This window comes from Bombina bombina, chromosome 5 (genome assembly GCF_027579735.1).
Source record: "Bombina bombina isolate aBomBom1 chromosome 5, aBomBom1.pri, whole genome shotgun sequence".
Classification (NCBI taxonomy): domain Eukaryota; kingdom Metazoa; phylum Chordata; class Amphibia; order Anura; family Bombinatoridae; genus Bombina; species Bombina bombina.
This window is the reverse complement of record NC_069503.1, coordinates 179803414-179831372: the sequence shown is the minus strand read 5'-3', so window position 1 is coordinate 179831372 and position 27959 is coordinate 179803414. Positions and strand designations below refer to the sequence as shown.

At 42.5% G+C, this 27959-nt stretch overlaps 1 protein-coding gene across 2 annotated transcripts in view; it reads left to right on the top strand.

The window, feature by feature from the left end:
• The window catches only part of KMT2C (lysine methyltransferase 2C), a 418185-nt gene that overhangs the window by 6195 nt on the left and 384031 nt on the right, over nucleotides 1-27959 (top strand). For both annotated transcript variants that reach the window (XM_053713806.1, XM_053713804.1), the window contains exon 2: nucleotides 6026-6145. In XM_053713806.1, the coding sequence (XP_053569781.1) occupies nucleotides 6026-6145 (120 nt within the window). The remainder of the gene's footprint in view (nucleotides 1-6025; nucleotides 6146-27959) is intronic.

The following is a 27959-nucleotide window of genomic DNA, read 5'->3' as shown; positions in this document are numbered from 1 at the left end:
GGACTGTTGAGATGAAGTAACTTCAGTTGGGGGAAACAGTTAGCAGTCTTTTCTGCTTAAGGTATGACTAGCCATATTTCTAACAAGACCATGTAATGCTGGAAGGCTGTCATTTCCCCTCATGGGGACCAGTAAGCCATTTTCTTAGTTAAACATAAAAGAATAAAGGGCTTCAAAAAGGGCTTAAAAATTGGTAGACATTTTTCTGGGCTAAAACAATTGCTTTACTAGGCATATTATGCAGATTCTAACTAATTATTGGTATTATAATCTTGGGGAACGTTTAGAAAAACGGCAGGCACTGTGTTGGACACCTTTTTCAGATGGGGGCCTTTCTAGTTATAGACAGAGCCTCATTCTGGGACTGTATAGGGGTTAAATGTAAAAACGGCTCCGGTTAAAGCTCTGAAATTTGGTGTGCAATACTTTTAATGTTTTAAGACACTGTGGTGAAATTTTGGTGAATTTTGAACAATTCCTTCATACTTTTTCACATATTCAGTAATAAAGTGTTTTCAGTTTGAAATTTAAAGTGACAGTAACGGTTTTATTTTAAAACGTTTTTTGTGCTTTGTTGACAAGTTTAAGCCTGTTTAACATGTCTGTACCATCAGATAAGCTATGTTCTATATGTATGAAAGCCAATGTGTCTCCTCATTTAAATTTATGTGATAATTGTGCCATAGTGTCCAAACAAAGTAAGGATAGTATTGCAACAGATAATGATATTGCCCAAGATGATTCCTCAAATGAGGGGAGTAAACATGATACTACATCATCCCCTACTGTGTCTACACCAGTTATGCCCACACAGGAGGCCCCTAGTACATCTAGTGCGCCAATACTTATTACCATGCAACAATTAACGGCTGTAATGGATAACTCCATAGCAAATCTTTTATCCAAAATGCCTACTTATCAGAGAAAGCGCGATTGCTCTGTTTTAAACACTGAAGAGCAAGAGGACGCTGATGATAATTGTTCTGTCATACCCTCACACCAATCTCAAGGGGCCATGAGGGAGGTTTTGTCTGATGGAGAAATTTCAGATTCAGGAAAAATTTCTCATCAAGCTGAACCTGATGTTGTGACATTTAAATTTAAATTAGAACATCTCCGCGCACTGCTTAAGGAGGTGTTATCTACTCTGGATGATTGTGACAATTTGGTCATTCCAGAGAAATTATGTAAGATGGACAAGTTCCTAGAGGTTCCGGTGCCCCCCGACGCTTTTCCTATACCCAAGCGGGTGGTGGACATAGTAAATAAAGAGTGGGAAAGGCCCGGCATACCTTTTGTTCCCCCCCCCCCCCCTATATTTAAGAAATTATTTCCTATAGTCGACCCCAGAAAGGACTTATGGCAGACAGTCCCCAAGGTCGAGGGGGCGGTTTCTACTCTAAACAAACGCACTACTATTCCTATCGAAGATAGTTGTGCTTTCAAAGATCCTATGGATAAGAAATTAGAGGGTTTGCTTAAAAAGATTTTTGTACAGCAAGGTTACCTTCTACAACCAATTTCATGCATTGTTCCTGTCACTACGGCAGCGTGTTTCTGGTTCGAGGAACTAGAAAAATCGCTCAGTAAAGAATCTTCGTATGAGGAGGTTATGGACAGAGTTCAAGCACTTAAATTGGCTAACTCTTTTGTTTTAGATGCCGCTTTGCAATTAGCTAGATTAGCGGCGAAAAATTCAGGGTTTGGTGTCGTGGCGCGCAGAGTGCTTTGGCTAAAGTCTTGGTCAGCGGATGTGTCTTCCAAGACAAAATTGCTTAACATTCCTTTCAAAGGTAAAACATTATTTGGACCTGATTTGAAAGAGATTATTTCAGACATCACTGGGGGAAAGGGCCACGCCCTCCCACAGGATAGGTCTTTTAAGGCTAATAATAAGCCTAATTTTCGTCCCTTTCGCAGAAATGGACCAGTCTCTAATTCTGTATCCTCTAAGCAAGAGGGTAATACTTAACAACCCAAACCAGCCTGGAAACCAATGCAAGGCTGGAACAAGGGTAAGCAGACCAAGAAGCCTACCACTGCTACCAAAACAGCATGAAGGGATAGCCCCCGATCCGGGACCGGATCTAGTGGGGGGCAGACTTTCTCTCTTTGCTCAGGCTTGGGCAAGAGATGTTCAGGATCCTTGGGCGCTAGAAATAGTTTCTCAAGGTTATCTCCTGGAATTCAAGGAACTACCCCCAAGGGGAAGGTTCCACAGGTCTCAATTATCTTCAAACCAAATAAAGAGACAGGCATTCTTACATTGTGTAGAAGACCTGTTAAAGATGGGAGTGATACATCCAGTTCCAATAAGAGAACAAGGAATGGGATTTTATTCCAATCTGTTCATAGTTCCCAAAAAAGAGGGAACATTCAGACCAATTTTGGATCTAAAGATCCTAAACAAATTTCTCAGGGTACCATCGTTCAAAATGGAAACTATTCGAACGATCCTACCTACTATCCAGGAAAATCAATTTATGACTACCGTGGATTTAAAGGATGCGTACCTACATATTCCTATCCACAAGGAACATCATCAGTTCCTAAGGTTCGCTTTTCTGGACAAGCATTACCAGTTTGTGGCACTTCCATTTGGATTAGCCACTGCTCCAAGGATTTTCACAAAGGTACTAGGGTCCCTTCTAGCGGTTCTAAGACCAAGGGGCATTGCAGTAGTACCTTACTTGGACGACATCCTGATTCAAGCATCGTCCCTGTCAAAAGCAAAGGCTCATACGGACATCGTCCTAGCCTTTCTCAGATCTCACGGATGGAAGGTGAACAAAGAAAAAAGTTCTCTGTCCCCGTCAACAAGAGTTCGCTTCTTGGGAACAATAATAGATTCCTTAGAAATGAGGATTTTTCTGACAGAGGTCAGAAAATCAAAACTTCTAAGCTCTTGTCAAGTACTTCATTCTGTTCCTCGTCCTTCCATAGCGCAGTGCATGGAAGTAATAGGATTGATGGTTGCAACAATGGACATAGTTCCTTTTGCACGAATTCATCTAAGACCATTACAACTGTGCATGCTCAGACAGTGGAATGGGGATTATACAGACTTGTCTCCGACGATTCAAGTAGATCAAAAGACCAGAGATTCACTCCGTTGGTGGCTGACCCTGGACAATCTGTCACAGGGAATGAGCTTCCGCAGACCAGAGTGGGTCATTGTCACGACCGACGCCAGCCTAGTGGGCTGGGGCGCGGTCTGGGAATCCCTGAAAGCTCAGGGTCTATGGTCTCGGGAAGAGTCTCTTCTCCCGATAAACATTCTGGAACTGAGAGCGATATTCAATGCTCTCAGAGCTTGGCCTCAAAAAGCAAAGGCCAAATTCATAAGGTTTCAGTCAGACAACATGACGACCGTTGCATATATCAATCATCAGGGGGGAACAAGGAGTTCCCTGGCGATGAAAGAAGTGACCAAGATAATTCAATGGGCGGAGGATCACTCCTGCCACTTGTCTGCGATCCACATCCCAGGAGTGGAAAATTGGGAAGCGGATTTTCTGAGTCGTCAGACATTCCATCCGGGGGAGTGGGAACTCCATCCGGAAATCTTTGCCCAAATAACTCAATTATGGGGCATTTCAGACATCGATCTGATGGCGTCTCGTCAGAACTTCAAGGTTCCTTGCTACGGGTCCAGATCCAGGGATCCCAAGGCGACCCTAGTAGATGCACTAGTAGCACCTTGGACCTTCAACCTAGCTTATGTATTCCCACCGTTTCCTCTCATCCCCAGGCTGGTAGCCAGGATCAATCAGGAGAGGGCCTCGGTGATCTTGATAGCTCCTGCGTGGCCACGCAGGACTTGGTATGCAGACCTGGTCAATATGTCATCGGCTCCACCATGGAAGCTACCTTTGAGACAGGACCTTCTTGTTCAGGGTCCATTCGAACATCCGAATCTGGTTTCCCTCCAACTGACGGCTTGGAGATTGAATGCTTGATTTTATCAAAGCGTGGGTTTTCAGATTCTGTAATAGATACTCTGATTCAGGCTAGAAAGCCTGTAACTAGAAAAATTTACAATAAAATATGGAAAAAATATATCTGTTGGTGTGAATCTAAAGGATTCCCATGGAACAAGATAAAAATTCCTAAGATTCTATCCTTTCTACAAGAAGGTTTGGAGAAAGGATTATCTGCAAGTTCTCTGAAGGGACAGATCTCTGCTTTATCTGTTTTACTTCACAAAAGACTGGCAGCTGTGCCAGATGTTCAAGCATTTGTTCAGGCTCTGGTTAGGATCAAGCCTGTTTACAGACCTTTGACTCCTCCCTGGAGTCTAAATCTAGTTCTTTCAGTTCTTCAAGGGGTTCCGTTTGAACCCTTACATTCCGTAGATATTAAGTTATTATCTTGGAAAGTTTTGTTTTTGGTTGCAATTTCTTCTGCTAGAAGAGTTTCAGAGTTATCTGCTCTGCAGTGTTCTCCGCCCTATCTGGTGTTCCATGCAGATAAGGTGGTTTTGCGTACTAAGCCTGGTTTTCTTCCGAAAGTTGTTTCCAACAAAAATATTAACCAGGAGATAGTTGTACCTTCTTTGTGTCCGAATCCAGTTTCAAAGAAGGAACGTTTGTTACACAATTTGGACGTAGTCCGTGCTCTAAAATTCTATTTAGAGGCTACTAAAGATTTCAGACAAACATCTTCCTTGTTTGTTGTTTATTCTGGTAAAAGGAGAGGTCAAAAAGCGACTTCTACCTCTCTTTCCTTTTGGCTTAAAAGCATTATCCGATTGGCTTATGAGACTGCCGGACGGCAGCCTCCTGAAAGAATCACAGCTCACTCCACTAGGGCTGTGGCTTCCACATGGGCCTTCAAGAACGAGGCTTCTGTTGAACAGATATGTAAGGCAGCGACTTGGTCTTCACTGCACACTTTTGCCAAATTTTACATATTTGATACTTTTGCTTCTTCGGAGGCTATTTTTGGGAGAAAGGTTTTGCAAGCCGTGGTGCCTTCCATTTAGGTGACCTGATTTGCTCCCTCCCTTCATCCGTGTCCTAAAGCTTTGGTATTGGTTCCCACAAGTAAGGATGACGCCGTGGACCGGACACACCAATGTTGGAGAAAACAGAATTTATGCTTACCTGATAAATTACTGTCTCCAACGGTGTGTCCGGTCCACGGCCCGCCCTGGTTTTTTAATCAGGTCTGATGAATTATTTTCTCTAACTACAGTCACCACGGTATCATATGGTTTCTCCTATATATATTTCCTCCTGTCCGTCGGTCGAATGACTGGGGTGGGCGGAGCCTAGGAGGGATCATGTGACCAGCTTTGCTGGGACTCTTTGCCATTTCCTGTTGGGGAAGAGAATATCCCACAAGTAAGGATGACGCCGTGGACCGGACACACCGTTGGAGAAAGTAATTTATCAGGTAAGCATAAATTCTGTTATTACCCATTCCCCAGTTTTGCACAGCCAACATGGTTATATTAATATACTTTTAAACTCTGATTACCTTGTATCTAAACCTTTTCTGACAGCCCCTTAATCACATGACTTTTTTAAAATTATTATCTATTGACTTGCATTTTAACTGTGTTGTTTAGAACCCACGGGCGTAAGCACAATGTTATCTATATGGCCCACATGAACTAGCAGTCTCCTGTTGTGAAAAGCAAATTAAAAAGCATGTGATAAGAGGCTGTCTTTAGTAGCTTAGAAACAGGCAGAAATTTAAATGTTTTAAAGTATATTAATATTACTATTGGTTGTGCAAAGCTGGGGAATGGGTAGTAAAGGCGTTATCTAACTTTTTAAAACAATAACAATTTTATTGTTGACTGCCCCTTTAAATCAGCCACTGTGAGCATGTTTACATGGAGTCGTGACAGATAGGATGTGCCTCCAAGCTGCTCTGTCACCAACTCATTAGTGTGGTAACCCAGCTTTGGGACTTAACTCAGGGTTTAAGAACCACTGCTCTAACCCCTTTTGTTGCTGGCTTTGGATTTTTCTGTTGCTGAGTTTATACATATATTTTTTCACCTGCCATATCTTAGGGGGCTTGGAGTACCAATAATACAGTGAGCCCACCTTCCTGGTCCCCAGATTGCTCAGAAGGTTGGGACATTTTTAAATCCAGACAGCTTCTCGGCAGTGCATTTTGGAGCATCAAAGTGGTAAATAATTTGTATTTTTATTTGTGTCACCTTACCCTTTCACTTGTAGGGCAAGTGTAGTAGACTAGGATTTAGACGTCCTCACTGAAATATATGTAACAGGTTGCTTATTTACTTACTACATGATGCAAAACTTATTCTCTGCGCCTAGCAGCATTAACAAGCAAAATGACTGAGTATTTTGATCTCACATGGCTTTTCTTTGAATGCTGCTTTCTCTATGTAATGTTTATTAACTTTCGTTGTGTGCCTTTGAATTAATGTAACTGTACTTACCTCTTATTTATGTTCTTTTAAATCCTGTTCCTCCTTCCTGAAACACTTTTATTTAAAGGGAATTTTAGGTATTTATGCATAAAAATCATTTGTGTTTTATTGAGCTTTAATTTTTACAAATGATTTTTAGTATTACAAGTCAGTTTTTATGTATGCTTTGTATATTGTCACCAGGTTAGCATTGCAATGGGAAAATCTAAAGATACTTTTAAATACTGTATTATGGGCAAATGTTTACAATTACAAAGCATACCAGCGCTAGCATCCCTGAAAAAGTTTAGTAAGTATTTGTGTTCTTGGTCTCTTAGAGACCATACTACACTGCACTACAGGGCTTTTGTCCTGCTGTAGGGAGCATGAAAAGCACAGTTTGCCAAAGTAAATTACAAGGAAAAAAGCAGGAAAATACATAGTGAATATGCATGGCAAGTTTGTAAGTTCTTTTTGAACTTAAACTTTGCTAGATAGTCTATAATGCATTCACATTATAGTCTTTATTCCATGGTAGCTGAGTTGTATGTATAACCATCATGATTTAAAATCACTGAACTGTAGTTAATTTGCAGACAGTCTAAAGAGCTAGAAAGTGCAGAGAAGAATCTTAGAGTGGAGATAGGTATATACCACACAAGCAAGGAAAGACACTTCACAGAGGAAATAAGTATAAGAGTGGCAGTGAACTGGTAAGTTTTTTTATAAAGAGCAGTATAAGAATTCTTTGAAGGACTTTCTTTTCATTCTATGTGCCATAATCAGGTTTAAAATGTGAGATAACAAATGCAGTTATCTTGTAGTTGAAATCACAAATAATTTTAATTATGCATTTTAAAAGTTAAACTAAGCTGATATACTTGTTGCTAGGCTTTAAAGGGACATGAAACTTAAAGGGACATGGAACTTGAAGGGACAGTTCACACAAAAATGTTTGTTTAAAAAGATAGATAATACCTTTACTACCCATTCTCCAGCTTTGTACAACCAACATTGTTTTTCTTAATATACTTTATAACCTTTTAGCCTCTAAAGTTCTTCCTATTTCTAAGCCACTAAAGACATCCTCTTATTACAGACTTTTTGATTACATTTTCACAAAAGGGCAACGCTAGTTCATGTGACTCATATAGATAACATTGTCCTCACGCCCATGGGTTGTACATAACACAGCACTAATTGGCTTACATGCAAGTCAATAGATAATAAATAAAAAGTCATATGATCAGGGGGCTGTCAGAAGAGGATTATATACAAGGTAATCACAATGGTAAAAAGTGTATTAATATAATTATGTTTTCTGTGCAAAACTGGGGAATGGGTAATAAAGGGATTATCTATCTTTTTAAACAATAAACATTTTTGAGTTTACTGTCCCTTTGAAGGGACAATAAAGTCAAACTTAAACTTTCATGATTCAGATTGAAAAAAAGGAAATGTGGATAGGGTTGTACAGATTTATTATAACCTAAGGATGCCAAGTAATGTGGTTCAAATAAAGTCAGTGGCACCTATAGGGGGGTAACACCGCACTAGGGAGACTCACGTGAAGATAAGTTACAATATGTGTAACAAAAAAGAAAGTGCTTTACCCCTAAGTTATGTATGAGTATATTCAAAATTAGATACAAAAGTACATGCTACAAAGGGTGTTAACTGAATAAACCTTCATACCTTCTCTTTATTGGATCACTGTACAATCATACAAGTTTAAAACACATATTGTAACTCATCTACCCATGATTCAGATTGAGCATGCAATTTCCATCCAAACGGGAGGAGAGTCAATGGCTTCATTCATTACTTATGGGAATTAAGAACCTGCCCACCAGGAGGAGGCAAAGACACCCCAGCCAAAGGCTTAAAGGGACAGTCTACACCAGAATTTTTATTGTTTTAAAAGATAGATAATCCCTTTATTACCCATTTCCCAGTTTTGCATAACCAACACAGTTATAATAATATACTTTTAACCTCCGTGATTATCTTGTATCTAAGCCTCTGCAAACTGCCCCTTTTTTTAGTTCTTTTGACAGACTTGCAGTCTAGCCAATCAGTGCCTGCTCCCAGATTACTTCACATGCACGAGCACAGTGTTATCTATATGAAATATGTGAACTAACACCCTCTAGTGGTGAAAAACTGTTAAAATGCAATCTGAAAGAGGTGGGCTTCAAGGTCTAAGAAATTAGCATATGAACCTCCTAGGTTAAGCTTTCATCTAAGAATACCAAGAGAACAAAGCAAAATTGGTGATAAAAGTAAATTGGAAAATTGTTTAAAATTACATGCTCTATCTGAATCATGAAAGTTTATTTTTGCCTAGACTGTCCCTTTAAATACCTCCCCCACTCCCCTACATGATATTCTTTGTGTCATTGCTGCGTTATATGCGGGATAAGGCTCTGGCAATGTGGTGGAACTGACAGGTTCATTTCTGGGAGTTTTTGCACGCCTTTTTTTTTTTGGGCGCGTTTTCTCCTTTGGCGCGTTTTCTACTTTAGGCAGGGGCGGTCCTGTTAGGGCTTCACTTCCGGTCTGATCTGCAATGGAGGAGACCAAGCGGTTTCCCGGGTCCGAGGAGGTGGTGAGTGCCCTGGCCATTGGCGGTTATAAAGGTTCCTGTTCTTAATTTTGCTAATTAAGATAAAATCTATGGAGGATTCTGACGCATTGGAGGGTATTCCCTCTTTATCCAAGTCTTTTACCTGTGTTTATTGTGAGGTTCCGGTAGACCAGCCTGAACAACTATGTTCCACATACCTTGAGGGCTCTCCGTCCTGTGAGGTGCGTTCCCTAATTGCGTCCCCTGTTCCTCATGCAGCGCCCCAGGGGTCCGACTGTTACCCCTTTGAGTGAGATTTGCTGGCCGCCAGATTTTGCGGACCAACTTCAAACTGCAGTCTCTAAAGTGATCCATGCTTTACTGTATTCAGCTAAGCGCAAGCGTAGAGCTTCCCAGAGCAGCTAGAGAATTCATCTAGGTTGGAAACTCCTGCAGAGTGGTATAACAATGAGGCCCACTCCAATGCTTCGGAGGGGGGTCCTTCTGGTTCAGAGTCTGTGTCATCTAAACCTCCGGTGCAGGAGCCTGGCTATAGGTTTAAAATTGAGAATTTGAGCTTTAGCTGAAGCAAATGCTTGCTACTCTGGAGGTTCTGGAGCCACCTTCCATTCCTAAGGGTGTATGAGGACAGGGTGGTGCCACAGACCTTCCCGGTTCCTGTAAAGATGGCAAATATCATAAAGAATGAATGGGAGTGATTAGGTTTATCCTTTTCTCCTTCTAATTTTAAAAAGCTTTTCCCCGTTCCGGAGGCCCAGCTGTGGGGAACCATTCCCAAGGTGGATGGGGCTATCTCCACTCTCGCTAAGCGTACGACTATTCCTTTAGAGGATAGTTCGTCATTCAAGAAGCCCATGGATAAAAAGTTGGAAAACATGTTAAGAAAAATGTTTTAACACACAGGATTGGTTTTTCAACCGGCAGCGGCCGTCGCCGCGGTTACCGGAGCGGCGTTATATTGGTGTGATGCTCTGTGCAAGATGATTGAGGGCTCGCCCTCTTTCGAAGAAGTTCAGGAAAGGATTAAGGCACCGAAGGTTGCCAATTCTTTCATTTGCGACGCCAATATGCAGATTAAGGTGTCAGGTTTTTCTGTTTTAGCACAAAGGGCGCTGTGGCTAAAATCTTGGTCGGCAGACATGACTTCTAAGCTGAGGTTACTGTCCCTGCCTTTCAAGGTAAGATTTTGTTCGGTCCAGGCCTGGACTCTATTATATCCACGGTTTCGGAGGCAAGGGTGCCTTCCTTCCCCAGGATAAGAAGGCTAAGCCTAAGGGTTCTAATTTTCATCCCTTTCGTGTGGACAAGGCCCAACTCCAGCAGCCCGCTGCGGACCCACCTAAGGGAGCCTGGAAGCCTGCTCAGGCTTGGAACAAGTCCAAGCAGAACAAGAAGCCCCCAAAAACAAATCGGCATGAAGGGGCGGCCCCTGACAGGTTTACGGACCAAGTAGGGGGCAGATTGTCTCTTTTCTCCGACGCCTGCTTGCAGGATGTTCTGGACCCTTGGGTTCTGGAGGTTTTTGCCCAGGGTTACAGAATAGGGTTAGGGTCCTTCTGCCCATGGGCAAATTCCTTGTTTCAAACCTGTCTTCAAGGCCGGAAAAAAGAGAGGCCTTCCTAGAGTGTGTGAGGGATCTATCATCTCTAGGCGTTATCATACCAGTACCCCATGCAGAAAGTGGTCTAGGGTACTATTCAAATCTGTTTGTGGTTCCAAAGAAGTAGGACTAACATTTTCAATTTGTGGCCCTTCCCTTCGGTCTGGCGACGGCTCAGAGAGTCTTCACGAAGGTTCTGGGGGCACTGCTTGCAGTGGCCAGATCCAGGGGTATTGCGGTGGCGCCTTACCTGGAAGATATTCTGGATCAGGTGCCATCCTTTCATCTGGCAGAAGTCAACTCAAGGGCTCTGCTTCTGTTAATTCAATCTCACGGTTGGAAGATCAACTCTGGGAAGAGCTCCCTGGTTCCCAGCACCAGGGTGGAGTTTCTTGGCACAATACTAGACTCTGTGTGCATGAAGATATTTCTCACAGATCAGCGACGCAGGAAGATTAAGTCCGCCTGTCTTGCCCTTCAGTCCTCAAGGAGTCCCTCAGTGGCTCAGTGTATGGAGGTGATTGGGCTCATGGCCTCCAGCATAGATGTCATTCCATTCGCAAGATTTCATCTCAAACCTCCATCTGTGCATGTTGAGGCAGTGGAACGACGATTATTCTGATCTGTCACAGCTGATATCCATGGATGCGCGGACTCTGTCTTCCCTCTCTTGGTGGATCCGTCCAGTCCAGTTGTTCATGGGGACATCCTTCTTAAAGCCGTCCTGGGAAATTGTGACCACGGACACGAGTCTGACAGGATGGGGAGCTGTTTGGGGTGCCAGGATGGCACAGGGAAAATTGTCTCATCTGGAGTCTCCTCTTCCGATAAATACGAGTAGCTCCCTAGCAATGAGGGAGGTGTCTCGGATTCTGGAGTGTGCGGAGACCCCCGGCTCTTCGCTCTCAGCGATCCACATCCCTGGAATGGACAACTGGGAAGCAGACTTTCTGAGCAGGCAAACATTTCATCTGGGAGAATGGTCTCTTCACCCCGAGGTGTTTGCAGAGACTTGTCTCAGATGGGGGACACCAGAGATCGATCTAATGGTGTCCCGATTAAATTGCAAACTTCCCCGATACGGATCGAGGTCGAGGGACCCCCAAGGGGAGCTTATAGCTGAGTCTAATGTACATTTTCCCTCCGTTACCACTTCTACCTCGTATAGTGGCACGCATAAAGCAGAAGAGAGCGTCATCCTTTCTGATTGCTCCGTGGAGGACGTGGTTTGCGGATCTGGTGGAAATGTCATCCTCTCCGCCGTGGAGGTTACCCTGTCGCAGGGACCTGCTGGAACAGGGTCCTTTTCAACATCAGAATCTAGATTCTCTGAGACTGACTGCTTGGAGATTGAACTCTTAGTCTTAGCCAAAAGAGGTTTTTCTGAAACCGTGATTTATACTCTAGTTCAGGCGAGGAAGCCAGTCACTCGACGCATCTACCATGAGGTGTGGAGAGTTTACTTGTCCTGGTGCATGAGACATGGATATCCTTGGCACAAGGTGAAGGCCCAGAGGAGAATTTTTTTTTTAATTTTTTGCAGGTCATTTTTTAACTGAAATTAATTTTCTATTAGGCAGTTACAGTAAAGCACCATTTAAACTACAATGTATTGATTAATTGGAGAATAAAGCAATTTTTAAAGTTTTATAATATATTACAGCAGCTCAGAGGATTACGGCTCATTCCACTAGAGCAGTGGCTTCATCTTGGGCCTTCAAAAAATTCCTTGTTTCCTCGACAGAATGACTGGGGGATGAGGGGAGTGGGAGGAGTATTTAAGCCTTTGGCTGGAGTGTCTTTGCCTCCTCCTGGTGGGCAGGTTCTTAATTCCCATAAATAATGAATGAAGCCGTGGACTCTCCTCCCCACGATGGAAATCTAATTATCAGGTAAGCATAATTTATGTTTTTAAAAAACTCTCTAATTTACTTCTGAATCATGAAAGTTTAATTTTTACTTTACTGTCCCTTTAATGGCATATTAGGGCTCTACAGCACCTGTGTACAATTTGGCCTATTGGTAGGTAGGTGTAATTTGAGCACAATGCACATGCAGCTACATGGTACACAGTATGGTACCAAGTTTTATGTCTCCTCATTTGTCTAGCAAATTCAGTTTTCACTGTCACTCTTGCTATGTGCCACGTATACCTATTAATATCTTCTGATTACAAATTCATCAATTAGATTATGTCCACTTCAACGGCATCACATTTAACTTCAGAGATGTCGGCAAACTTTACATTTCTTCTATGAAAGTTTCCAAAACTATGCCATTCACCCGCAACGTTACTGCAAAAAGTCTTACCTTCAATCTTCTCTCCATAATGGACTATATCACTATTACCCCCACCAACCACTTCGCCACTTTTACTTTGCTGCCCACCTTGTTTTCATCACTTCTACTTTCCCTTGCCCTCTTTGCAAATCTCTCTATGGTTTGTGATTCTTTTTACACCTCGTGTGAAATATTTCAGAAACCTTTCATAGTCTTGCAAGACCCCCAGTGAGTGTCCTCACTGTTATTGCAAATTTTGCTTTTGCTTGTCAAGAGCTGCAAAGTTGATAATCCACCTTTAAAGAACACAAAGCTAATGTAGTTGTAGAATTTATGAGCACAGGGTTTATAGCTGAATGCTGGTTTATGAAAAAGGGGTCAATCACATTGTGAAACTACTCCCTCCTTCTTTGAGTGAACCTAGGCAGTTTTAAAAACAACATTTTAGTCCAAAAAATTGTACTGCAATTTATTTTTAATAATATGTAGCCCTCAATAGTCTCTGCTCTCATATCCAAATACACTCCCAACAGACTGTTTTCCTTCAAATCGCATAAACTCTTCTAACTGATGCATGCAAACCACTTGTTGCATTTGTTCATAGCCCATTTCCTTCTTAATACAGGGAGAGTCCACAGCTGCATTCCTTACTTGTGAAAAATAAGAACCTGGCCACCAGGAGGAGGCAAAGATACCCCAGTCAAAGGCTTAAATACCTCCCCCACGTCCCTCATTCCCCAGTCATTCTTTGCCTTTTGTCACAGGAGATTGGCAGAGAAGTGTCAGAAGATTTCATAGAGTAGTTCCTTATGGAGGGTAGTACCCTTCGAGATGGGACTGGAGTTTTAAGTAGTCTTGTCAGCCTCTAGTGAGAGCATTGATGAAAGTTAGAGCCTGGAGATGCAGGGAGAGTCTTTCTGCAAAACCATTCAGACTCATTAATAGTTCCAAAGCAATCAGCATTGACGAGTTTTGTTGCCTGCTTTTTTTCACTCAAGTCCATGTCAGAAGCGCTGCTACAATCTGTCAAACTTGAAGGACCGTGTTTCTGATCGAAGGCTTAGATTCTGGTAAGATAGTTTAAATATATTACAAAATTCTATATGGAATCAAGGGTTAATATCTCCTGAGGGGGATTATGAACAGTTGTGTTTAATCATATATGCTTTATTTGTTTTTATGCTGCTTTATATGTAAGATGTTTATGGGCTCATAGGCTGAGATGGAACATACAGGTTTCACTTTGTCTTTGAAGGTAGCGTAGCTTAATAGCTTGGTGCGCTTTTTCTCATAGCAGGGACGGTCCTGAAATGCGCACCATGTGACCGGAATGGTCAAGGCTTCCATTGACAGAGTTACTACCAGAGAGGAGTTTTATCTCTGTTCTGTCTGGGTCATAGGAGATGGTGAGTGCCCCAGCCATTGGGGAGTATAAAGGTGCAATTTTTTAATTTAAAAGTTATTTTTTTCTGTAGTCTGCTTATCACACTTTGGCTATGGAGGATTCTGATTCATTAGAGTAATGCCTGTTTGTATTGTGAGGGAGTTCTGTAATATCTGCCCTCTCAATTATGTTCCATATGCCTTTTGATAAGGGGATTATATCAAATAAGGTTGACATGTTTGATACCTCTGAGCCGCCCACTTCTGAGGAGTCTTCGTTCAGTGAGGTGCACACCCTACATGCATCTTTTTATACACATGCAGCTTCCCGTTGCACTGCTAATCCTCCATCTGGAGGGGGGCTTTTTTTCACCAGACGTTACTGCGCAGTTTCATACGGCAGTTTCTGCAGCATTTAGTGCTTTCCTTCGCACTGCTAAGCGAAAGGTTAAATCTCTTGCACTCCTGCTGAAGGGGGCATCATGTAATTTGTTGGATATATCTGATCGGTTATCCAAGGATGAGGTTCTCTCTGAAACTTCAGAGTTGGAGTCTACTGCCTATTATCCTCCGCCTTGTCATAGTGGCTTGTTTTCGCCATGGCTACGGCACTCCATTTCCTTGGAGACATTGGATCACCTTTACTGCCGGGTTCACTTCCGGACGTTGCTTGGATCGTCTTCAGTTTGTTTGCATCAGTGCCTATTATCCTCCGCCTGTGGAGGATCCAGTTTTTAGATTTAGGACAGAACGCTTATGCTTTCTACTAAAGGAGGTTTTAAATACATTAGAGGTTTCGAAGGCTGAGCTGCCAGATGAACCTCTGGGTCCTACATTTGATGGCAATCATTATTAAGGACGAGTGGGACAGGATTAGATTCCTCTTCCCCGTCGTCTGCCTTTTTAGGATCCCGGTTCTGGGCTCTCTGAGGGTGGGTTTTCTTTTTCCTATCCATACTTGGTTGGCTCTATTTTTACGCTTGCCACACGTAATACTAGCCCATGTGAGGACAGTTCGTCGTTCATAGAGCCGTCAGATATAAGGATGGAAACTCTGTTAAAGAGGGTATTTTAACCTAGGGGATATTTTCTTTTACTGGCGGCGCTTGTCGCCGCAGTTGCTGGAGCAGCTACCTTTTGGTGCATCTCCTTCTCAAAACTGATCGAGGTGGAGGGTTCCCTCTACAATTTTCAGGAAAGAGTTACGGCCTTCTGGGTTACTAATTCTTTTATCTGTGCCGTTATTACACAGATTAATTAGCCTAAGGCTAAGACTTCAGGTTTTCTGTTCAGGCTGACAGATATCACTTCTAAGTCTAGTCTCTTTGCCTCTCCTTTAAGGGAACGAGTTTGTTTGACTATCTCCACAGTTTCAGGGGCCAAAGGTGCCTTCATACCATAAGATAAGGAGAACAAATCTAAGGGACAAAGTTTGTATTTTCGTTCAATTAGTTCTGATAAAAGCCTAGCGTCGGAGGCCTCTGCTAAACCAGAGCAAACCAAAAGTTCTTGGAAGCTAACTCAGTCCTGGAAAAGATCCAAGCAGAGCAAGAAGCCCGCCGAGACTAAGTCCGCATGAAGGGTTAGCCCCCGGTCCTATTTTGGATCGTGTAGGGGGCAGACTGTCGCTCTTTCAGAGGCTTGGTTCAGGGACATGCAGGATCATTAGGTCCTGGAGGTCATAGCTCAGGATTACAAGATAGGTTCAGATCTCATCCACCCATGGGCAGATTCAACCTCTCAACCCGTCTTCAAGACTAGGAAAGAGGGAAGCCTTTCTGGGGGGTGGGTAAGGGGATCTGTCCTCCTTTGGAGTCATTTTCCCAGTACCTATCGCAGAAAGAGGTTTGGGAAACTATCAAACATTTTTTTGGTCCCAAAGAAGGAGGGAACTTTCCATCCAGTTCTGGACCTAGTGCTTAAACAAATTTCTAAATGTCCCCTAGTCAAGATGGGTACAGTAAGTTCCATCCTCCCTTAATTCAGGAAGGGCAGTTTATGACTACTATAGATCTGAAGTAGGCATTCCTTCACCTTCCAATCAACAGAGAACACTTCTAGTTCCTCAGGTTTGCGTTCCTAGACCAGCACTTCCAGTTCATTGCTCTTCTGTTTGGTCCAGCTACTGCTCCAAGAATTTTTATGAAGGTTCTAGGGGCTCTTCTAGCAGTCGCCAGAACCCGGGGTGTAGCAGTAGATCCCTACTTGGACGATATTCTGGTACAAGCACCATCGTTTTGCCTGGCTGAAGACCATTCAGAATCTCTTCTCTGTCTTTTTCGATTCCATGGAGGGAAGGTAAATAGAGAAAAGAATTCTAATTCCACGCACCAGGGTGGAATTCCTGGGCACGAGAATAGATTCCATAGACATTAGAATATTTCTAACAGACCAGAGAAGTTGCGAGCTAGCTTCAACATGTCTTGCCCTCCAGACTTCCTTAAGGCCATCTGTGGCTCAGTGTATGGAGGTGATTGGTCTCATGGTGTCCAGCATGGGCATCGTTCTCTTTGCCAGGTTCCACCTTAGGCGTCTGTGCATGCAGAGGCACTTGAACGGCGATCATTTGGATCTGTCTCAGCAGATTTCTCTGATCAACCAGTCGAGAGAATCGCTCTCTTGGTGGCTCTGTCTGGATCACCTGTCCCGAGGGACATTCTTAATAAGACCATCCTGGGTGACTGTGACTACAGACGCAAGACTGTCAGGATGGGGAGCTGTTTTGGGCGCCAAGAAGGCACAGGGTCTGTGGACGCAGGAGAGCAGCTCCTTCCCGTTCAACATTCTAGACCTTCGGGCAATATTCAATGCTCTAAAGGCTTGGCCCTACTGGGTTTGTCCCAATTTATCTAATTGCAATCAGACAATATAACCTCAGTGGCTTACATCAACCATCAGGGGGGAACGAGAAGCTCCCTAGCAATGAGGGAAGTATCTCGGATTCTGGAGTGGTCGGAGACCCACAAGTTTTCGCTGCCAGCGATCCACATTCCGGGTGTGTATATTTAGGAAACCAATTTTCTCGGCAGACAATCCTTTCAGGGGAATGGTCTCTCCATCCCGAAGTGTTTTCGGAGATATGCAAGAGGTGGGGAACCCTGGAGATAGATCTCATGGCATTCCGTCTCAATACTAAGCTACCCAGATATGGGTTGAGGTCCAGGGATCCTCAGGCAGAGCTAATAAATGCATTAGCAGTGCCTTGGAGGTTCATTCTAATTTCTCTTTTCCTGCCATTTCCACTCCTTTCTCGAGTGGTAGCTCGAATCATACAAGAGCAGGCATTAGTGATACTGATTTCTCCATCGTGGCTGCGAAGGATATAGTGGGGTTGTTATCTCCTCCTTGGAGGTTAACTTGTCGCAGGGATCTGCTGGAACAAGGCCCCTTTTTTCATCAAGATCTAGATTCTCTGAGGCTGACTGCGTGGAGATTGAACGCTTAGTCTTAGCCAAGAGAGGGATTTATGAGAGTGTTAGTGATACTCTCATTCAAGCTCGTAAGCCGGTTACTTGTCGCATCTATCATAAAGTGTGGAGGACCTACTTTTTCTGGTGTGAAGAGTGTGGTTTGTCCTGGCACAAAGTATGGGTTGCCAGGATTCTTTCTTTTCTCCAGGATGTACTGGAGAAGGGCCTCTCAGCTAGTTCCTTGAAGGGACAGATTAGGCTCTGTGTGTTTTACTGCACAGGAGGCTCGCTGAGCTTCCAGATGTACCTACTTTTGTTAAGGTTCTGATTAGGATCAGGCCGGTGTTGAGATCTAATACTCCTCCTTGGCGTTTAAATCTTGTTCTTAAAGTTTGCAACGGGACAGTGTTTGAGCCTATGCATGAGGTTCACATTAAGTTGTTGTCTTGGAAGTTTCTTTTTCTACAAGCTATTGCTTCTGCGTGCAGAGTCTCTGAGATTGCTGCCTTGCAATGTGACCCTCCTTATCTGGTGTTCCATGCTAATAAGGCTGTTCTACAAACTAAGTTAGGATATCTTCCTAAGGTTGTGTCAAATCACAACATCAATCAAGAAATTATGCTTCCTTCCTTATTTCCTAATCCTCCTTCATGGAAGGAATGTTTACTGCATAATCTGGATGGGGTTCGTGCCTTAAAGTTCTATCTTCAGGCTATGAAGGAATTTAGACAAACTTCTTCTTTGCTTGTTATCTATTCTGGGAAGCGTAGGGGTCAGAGGGCCTCTTCGACTTCCTTATCTTTTTGGTTGAGGAGTATCATCCGCTTAGCATATGAGTCAGCGGGTCTTAAGCCTCCTCAGAGGATTACGGCTCATTCTACGAGAACAGTGGCTTCCTCTTGGCTTTCAAAAATGAGGCCTCTATGGATCAGATTTGTAAGGCGGCTACCTGGTCCTCCTTACATACTTTTTCCAAATTTTACAAGTTTGTTTTTTGCTTCTGCTGAAGCAGCCTTTGGGGAAAAAGGTTTTGCAGGCTGTGGTGCCCCCCTCAGATTAGGCGCCGCCTCTCTTTTTTTACCCTACCGTTAGCATTCAGTGTCCTCTGGAGCTTGGGTATAATTTCACACAAGTAAGGTATGCAGCTGTGGACTATCCCTGTATTAAGAAGTAAAAGATAAATTATGCTTACCAGATCATTTCCTTTCCTTCTGTACAGGGAGAGTCCACAGCTCCCGCTCGTGTTCTTCAATGGGCAGCCCTAAATTTTAATTTATTCTTCTGGCACTTTTTTCACCCTGATATTTCTCCTACTGTTCCTTGTTCCCTTGGCAGAATGACTGTTCGATGAGTATTTATGCCTTTGGCTGGGGTGTCTTTGCCTCCTCCTGGTGGCAAGGTTCAGTATTTCCCACAAGTAAGGAATGCAGCTGTGGACTCTCCCTGTACAGAAGAAAATGAGTTATCTGGTAAGCATAATTTATGTTTTTGTTACGCTTGTATGGTAAATGTGTCCTTTGGAAAACCGAATCCCTTCAATGGAACTAAACATATAAGACTTCTGTATTGTCAGTATAGAAAAGTTGTCTTTATGCGCCAGACCTTGCTGAGTCCCGACCACCTCCTTTTTCTGTATACACAGGCTTTATAAATCCCGGCTCCATTGGTGGCTCAAAAAATAGTCTTGGCACTGAGTATGGCTTACAGTCATTTGGTGTGATGTTGCCTAGCCTCACTACCCATAAGAAACAGAGTAGCACATGGCATTTGTGTTCTTTGTGTATAGTTTTAATGAGTGTCAGATTGTCAAATGGAGTTGATGTATCCTATTCTTATATGCTATGCATCTGTCTCTGAACAAAGGACTGCATTTTTTGTCTCTCTAGTCTTTTTATATATGTATTGCTTTAGAATCTTTTTATATTTATGGCTGTAAACATAGTGGTTTCTTACAGGTACAGTAAAGACATTTTAACAGGTTCCCACCTCCTAGATTCCTACTATCCTAGATCTCTTGGTATCCAGTTAAGTTGTGAGCCTTTTGGTCTGTTCTAAGATAGTTTATATATTTTTTGGGTTGTTCTTTGCATTTATACAGATGCTCCATGTTCATCAGATTTGTATTACTAGTTTGCGGTTCTGTAGTCAATCTTGCCACTTGGTCTTTATAAAAATCTTTGCTACTCAAATAGCAAAGATAAGATTTCAAGGGAATAGTGTGACTTGACTTTTTAAATCTATAAAGTGAATAAATTGATTTATCAATAGGTATCATGCTAATCATTCTTTTGTTTAACAGTACCATATATGTTATACCCAACCATAAACTATTAAGAATCATGTTGGCAGAAAAACTTGCTTCTAAAGCTTATTTGCATAGTGCTGTTATATTTGCCATTGAGCTATAGTAGTAAGTAACTTTAATGCCAATGAGCATTAGTAGGACGGACACAACTGATACAGCTATAGTTGTAATTGAAATGTAAAAGCAAAATTTGTTGTTGCCCTTTCATATGAATGTCAGAAAATTTTGAACTACAGTGTCCATTTCATTTCATTGAATCCCTCCATTATGTGAAGTTTTAAATGAATGGGTCAATTTTTGGGTTTGAAAAAAATATATATGTGAGTGTGTATGTGTGGTAAAAATTGGAGTGGAGATGGTTCTAGATACCTATATTGTGCTTATGTGAAAACAGTAGTAGTGTCAAGCTTTTTGCCTACAGTATTCCTCCAGATAATATTGAAACACTTTCTTTTGTTTTGTGTGTATGCGCAGTAGCTCCCAACACAACATTCTGGAGTTTAAAGTTGAAATAATTAGTTTTCTGTCATACAGGTGGTGAGAGTGATCCATTACTCCTGGGAATTACTCTTCTGTACCACTAGTAGGAGGCAAAGATTCCCAAATCCTAAGAGCCATATAAAACCCCTCACACATACCTCAGTCTTTGCCTCTGCTGGAGGTAGTTGAAGAATTGAGATGTGCATTTGATTCATCAGAGAGAGGGGTTTTCAGTCTATATTGAGGGCTGGTTTTCCATCAGAGTACAGTGCTCTTGGACTAGCAAAAAGGGATTTATATGGATTATATGGACTGGTTTGTGATTCTTTTTACACCTCGTGTGAAATTTTTCATAAACCTTCCATAATTGGTTGCAGGGATTTGTCTTTTACCTCCCGGTATGGATCTACAATATACTACTTTCTTTCATGTAATTGGCAAGAGTCCATGAGCTAGTGACATATGGGATATACAATCTTACCAGGAGGGGCAATGTTTCCCAAACCTCAAAATGCCTATAAATACACCCCTCACCACACCCACAATTCAGTTTTACAAACTTTGCCTCCTATGGAGGTGGTGAAGTAAGTTTGTGCGTTGATATGCGCTTCTCAGCATTGTTGAAGCCCGATTCCTCTCAGAGTACAGCGAATGTCAGAGGGATGTGAAGGGAATATCACCTATTGAATACAATGATTTCTCTAACGGGGATCTATCATGGGTTCTCTGTTATCGGTCGTAGAGATTCATCTCCTACCTCCCTTTTCAGATCGACGATATACTCTCAATTTACCATTACCTCTACTAATAACTGTTTTAGTACTGGTTTGGCTGCTATATGTGGATGGGTGTCTTTTGGTAAGTATGTTTTTTATTACTTAAGACACCTCAGCTATGGTTTGGCACTTTATGCATTTATATAAAGTTCTAAATATATGTATTGTACTTATATTTGCCATGAGTCAGGTTCATGTATTTCCTTCAGCAGACTGTCAGTTTCATATTTGGGGAATTTAAACATTTTAAGAAATTTTTTTCTCACCTGGAGTTTAGTCTTTTTTTCAATTGACTACTTTCTTGCTATTGCGGGTATTAGGCCCGTGGTTGCATCAAATGCTAAACTTTATTGCGTCATTCTTGGCGCAAATTTTTTTTTGGCGCGGAAAAAGACATTTATGACGCAACTTCGTCATTTCCGGCGTCATACGTGACGCCGAGACCTTTCACACGGCGGTGTCATTAGTGACGCGAGTGTGTCATTTCCGGTTATTTTTGGCGCCAAAAAAGTTTACGTTACGTTGTGCGTCATACTTGGCGCCAATGTTTTTGCATTATTTCAATACCCCATTGATGTTTGCCTCTTGCTTTTTTCTCTATCAGAGGCCTATGCTTTTGCATTTTTTCCCATTCCTGAAACTGTCATATAAGGAAATAGATAATTTTGCTTTATATGTTGTTTATTCTCTTACATTGACCAAGATGTCCCAATCTGATACTGTCTCATAAGTTTCTGCTGGAACATTGCTGCCTGACATCGGTTCTACCAAAGCTAACTGCATTTGTTGTAAAAGTGTAGAAATTATTCCACCAAATGTCATTTGTAATAGTTGTCATGATAAACTTTTACATGCAGATAGTGTTTCCATCAGTAATAGTACATTGCCAGTTGCAGTTCCTTCAACTTCTAATGTACATGATATACCTGTAAATTTTAAAGAATTTGTATCTGATTCTATTCTGAAGGCTTTGTCTGCATTTCCACCTTCTAATAAACGTAAAAGGTCTTTTAAAACTTCTCATTTAGCTGATGAAATTTCAAATGACCAGAAACATAATAATTTATCCTCTTCTGATGAGGATCTATCTGATTCAGAAGATCCTTCCTCAGACATTGACACTGACAAATCTACTTATTTATTTAAAATAGAGTATATGCGTTCTTTATTAAAAGAAGTGTTAATTACTTTGGATATTGAGGTAACCAGTCCTATTGACGTTCAGTCTAATAAACGTTTAAATGCTGTTTTCTCTTGTTATGTGTATCCAGTCCACGGATCATCCATTACTTATGGGATATTCTCCTTCCCAACAGGAAGTTACAAGAGGATCACCCACAGCAGAGCTGCTATATAGCTCCTCCCCTAACTGTCATATCCAGTCATTCTCTTGCAAGCCTCAACCAAGATGGAGGTCGTAAGAGGAGTGTGGTGTTTTATACTTAATTTATTCTTCAATCAAAAGTTTGTTATTTTTAAATGGTGCCGGAGTGTACTGTTTATCTCAGGCAGTATTTAGAAGAAGAATCTGCCTGCGTTTTCTATGATCTTAGCAGAAGTAACTAAGATCCATGGCTGTTCTCACATATTCTGAGGAGTGAGGTAACTTCAGAGAGGGAATGGCGTGCATGTTTTCCTGCAATAAGGTATGTGCAGTTAATATTTTTCTAGGGATGGAATTTGCTAGAAAATGCTGCTGATACCGAACTAATGTAAGTAAAGCCTTAAATGCAGTGATAGCTACTGGTATCAGGCTTATTAATAGAGATGCATACTCTTATAAAAATGTAATATAAAACGTTTGCTGGCATGTTTAATCGTTTTTATATGTATTTGGTGATAAAACTTATTGGAGCCTAGTTTTTTTCCCACATTGCTGGCTTGAATTTTGCCTAGTAACAGTTTCCTTAGGCTTTCCACTGTTGTAATATGAGTGGGAGGGGCCTTTTTTAGTGCTTTTCTGTGCAGATAAAAATACTGACAGAGACATTCAGTTTCCCTCTGCATGATCCAGGACATCTCTGGAGGGCTCAAAAGGCTTCAAAGTCGTTTTTGAGGAAGGTAAAAAGCCACAGTAGAGCTGTGGCAGTTGTGACTGTTTGAAAAAAAAAAAAAAAAATTTTTTTTGTCTTTTATTATTCCATTTTGGGTATTAAGGGGTTAATCATCCATTTGCAAGTGGGTGCAATGCTCTGCTAACTTGTTACATACACTGTACAAATTTCGTTAGTGTAACTTCCTTTTTTCACTGTTATTTCAAATTTTGACAAAATTTGTGTTTCTTAAAGGTGCAGTCATGGCTGCAATCATGAATAATACCCTGTCAGAGGTATTATCCAGGTTGCCTGAATTAAGAGGCAAGCGCGATTGCTCTGGGGTTAGGAGAAATACAGAGTGCGCAGATGCTGTAAGGGCCATGTCTGATACTGCGTCACAATATGCAGATCATGAGGACGGAGAGCTTCAGTCTGTGGGTGACATCTCTGATTCGGGGAAACCTGATTCAGAGATTTCTAATTTTAAATTTAAGCTTGAGAACCTCCGTGTGTTGCTTGGGGAGGTATTAGCTGCTCTGAATGACTGTAACACAGTTGCAGTACCAGAGAAATTGTGTAGGCTGGATAAATACTATGCGGTACCGGTGTGTACTGATGTTTTTCCTATACCTAAAAGGCTTACAGAAATTATTAGCAAGGAGTGGGATAGACCGGGGGAGCCTTTTTCCCCACCTCCTATATTTAGAAATTTTTTTCCAATAGACGCCACTACACGGGACTTATGGCAGACGGTCCCTAAGGTGGAGGGAGCAGTTTCTACTTTAGCAAAGCGTACTACTATCCCGGTTGAGGACAGTTGTGCTTTTTCAGATCCAATGGATAAAAAATTGGAGGGTTACCTTAAGAAAATGTTTATTCAACAAGGTTTTATTTTACAGCCCCTTGCATGCATTGCGCCTGTCACGGCCGCGGCGGCATTCTGGTTTGAGGCCCTGGAAGAGGCCATCCATACAGCTCCATTGACTGAAATTGACAAGCTTAGAACACTTAAGCTAGCTAACTCATTTGTTTCTGATGCCATTGTTCATTTGACTAAACTAACGGCTAAGAATTCCGGATTCGCTATGGCTTAAATCCTGGTCAGCTGACGTGACTTCGAAGTCTAAATTACTCAACATTCCTTTCAAGGGGCAGACCTTATTCGGGCCTGGTTTGAAGGAAATTATTGCTGACATTACTGGAGGTAAGGGTCACACCCTCAGGACAGGGCCAAAGCAAAGGCCAAACAGTCTAATTTTCGTGCCTTTCGAAATTTCAAGGCAGGTGCAGCATCAACTTCCTCCGCTTCAAAACAAGAGGGAACTTTTGCTCAATCTAAGCAGGCCTGGAAACCTAACCAGTCCTGGAACAAAGGCAAGCAGGCCAGAAAGCCTGCTGCTGCCTCTAAGCATGAAGGAATGGCCCCCTATCCGGCGACGGATCTAGTAGGGGGCAGACTTTCTCTCTTCGCCCAGGCGTGGGCAAGAGATGTTCAGGATCCCTGGGCGTTGGAGATCATATCTCAGGGATATCTTCTGGACTTCAAAGCTTCCCCTCCACAAGGGAGATTTCATCTTTCAAGGCTATCTGCAAATCAGATAAAGAAAGAGGCATTCCTACGCTGTGTGCAAGACCTCCTAGTTATGGGAGTGATACATCCAGTTCCGCGGACGGAACAAGGACAGGGTTTTTATTCGAATCTGTTTGTGGTTCCCAAAAAAGAGGGAACCTTCAGACCAATTTTGGATCTAAAGATCTTAAACAAATTCCTCAGAGTTCCATCTTTCAAATGGAAACTATTCGGACCATCCTACCCATGATCCAAGAGGGTCAGTACATGACCACAGTGGACTTAAAGGATGCCTACCTTCACATACCGATTCACAAAGATCATCATCGGTTTCTAAGGTTTGCCTTTCTAGACAGGCATTAGCAATTTGTAGCTCTTCCCTTCGGGTTGGCTACAGCCCCTAGAATCTTTACAAAGGTTCTGGGCTCACTTCTGGCGGTTCTAAGACCGCGAGGCATAGCGATGGCTCCGTATCTAGACGACATCCTGATACAGGCGTCAAGCTTTCAAGTTGCCAAGTCTCATACAGAGATAGTTCTGGCATTTCTGAGGTCGCACGGGTGGAAAGTGAACGAGGAAAAGAGTTCTCTATCCCCACTCACAAGAGTCTCCTTCTTAGGGACTCTTATAGATTCTGTAGAAATGAAAATTTACCTGACGGAGTCCAGGTTATCAAAACTTCTAAATGCTTGCCGTGTTCTTCACTCCATTCCGCGCCCTTCGGTAGCTCAGTGTATGGAGGTAATCGGCTTAATGGTAGCGGCAATGGACATAGTGCCATTTGCGCGCCTTCATCTCAGACCGCTGCAATTATGCATGCTGAGTCAGTGGAATGGGGATTACACAGATTTGTCCCCTCTGCTAAATCTGGATCAAGATACCAGAGATTCTCTTCTCTGGTGGTTGTCTTGGGTACACCTGTCCAAGGGTATGACTTTTCTCAGGCCAGATTGGACAATTGTAACAACAGATGCCAGCCTTCTAGGTTGGGGTGCAGTCTGGAATTCCCTGAAGGCACAGGGATCGTGGACTCAGGAGGAGAAACTCCTTCCAATAAATATTCTGTAGTTAAGAGCGATATTCAATGCTCTTCTGGCTTGGCCTCAGTTAGCAACACTGAGGTTCATCAGATTTCAGTCGGACAACATCACGACTGTGGCTTACATCAACCATCAAGGGGGAACCAGGAGTTCCCTAGCGATGTTAGAAGTCTCAAAAATAATTCGCTGGGCAGAGTACCACTCTTGCCACCTGTCAGCAATCCATATCCCAGGCGTGGAGAACTGGGAGGCGGATTTTCTAAGTCGTCAGACTTTCCATCCGGGGGAGTGGGAACTCCATCCGGAGGTGTTTGCTCAGTTGATTCATCGTTGGGGCAAACCAGAGTTGGATCTCATGGCGTCTCGCCAGAACGCCAAGCTTCCTTGTTACGGATCCAGGTCCAGGGACCCAGAAGCGACGCTGATAGATGCTCTAGCAGCGCCTTGGTTCTTCAACCTGGCTTATGTGTTTCCACCGTTTCCTCTGCTCCCTCGACTGATTGCCAAAATCAAACAGGAGAGAGCATCGGTGATTCTGATAGCACCTGCGTGGCCACGCAGGACTTGGTATGCAGACCTAGTGGACATGTCATCCTTTCCACCATGGACTCTGCCTCTAAGACAGGACCTTCTGATACAAGGTCCTTTCAATCATCCAAATCTAATTTCTCTGAGACTGACTGCATGGAGATTGAACGCTTGATTCTATCAAAGCGTGGCTTCTCCGAGTCAGTCATTGATACTTTAATACAGGCACGAAAGCCTGTTACCAGGAAAATCTACCACAGATATGGAGTAAATATCTTTATTGGTGGGAATCCAAGAATTACTCATGGAGTAAGGTTAGGATTCCTAGAATATTTTCTTTTCTCCAAGAGGGCTTGGACAAAGGATTATCAGCTAGTTCCTTAAAGGGACAGATTTCTGCTCTGTCTATTCTTTTGCACAAGCGTCTGGCAGAGGTTCCAGACGTCCAGGCATTTTGCCAGGCTTTGGTTAGAATTAAGCCTGTGTTTAAACCTGTTGCTCCCCCGTGGAGCTTAAACATGGTTCTTAAAGTTCTTCAAGGAGTTCAGTTTGAACCCCTTCATTCCATTGATATTAAACTTTTATCTTGGAAAGTTCTGTTTTTGAAGGCTATTTCCTCGGCTCGGAGAGTCTCTGAGCTATCTGCCTTACAATGTGATTCTCCTTATCTGATTTTTCATGCAGATAAGGTAGTCCTGCGTACCAAACCTGGGTTTTTACCTAAGGTGGTTTCTAACAAGAATATCAATCAAGAGATTGTTGTTCCATCATTGTGTCCTAATCCTTCTTCAAAGAAGGAACGTCTTTTACATAATATGGACGTAGTCCGTGTCTTGAAGTTTTACTTACAAGCTACTAAAGATTTTCGTCAAACATCTACCCTGTTTGTCGTTTACTCTGGACAGAGGAGAGGTCAAAAAGCTTCGGCAACCTCTTTCCTTTTGGCTTCGGAGCATAATACGCCTAGCCTATGAGACTGCTGGACAGCAGCCCCCCTGAAAGGATTACAGCTCATTCCACTAGAGCTGTGGCTTCCACCTGGGCCTTTAAAAATGAGGCCTCTGTTGAACAGATTTGCAAGGCCGCGACTTGGTCTTCGCTTCACACTTTTTCCAAATTTTACAAAATTTGATACTTTTGCTTCTTCGGAGGCTGTTTTTGGGAGAAAGGTTCTTCAGGCAGTGGTTCCTTCCTCTTAATCCTCCCTTGTCCCTCCCATCATCCGTGTACTTTAGCTTTGGTATTGGTATCCCATAAGTAATGGATGATCCGTGGACTGGATACACTTAACAAGAGAAAACATAATTTATGCTTACCTGATAAATTTATTTCTCTTGTAGTGTCACCACTGCACCCTATGGTTTCTCCTTTCTCTGTTTGTTTTCAGTCGAATGACTGGATATGACAGTTAGGGGAGGAGCTATATAGCAGCTCTGCTGTGGGTGATCCTCTTGCAACTTCCTGTTGGGAAGGAGAATATCCCATAAGTAATGGATGATCCGTGGACTGGATACACTACAAGAGAAATAAATTTATCATGTAAGCATAAATTATGTTTTTAAACCTCCTGTGG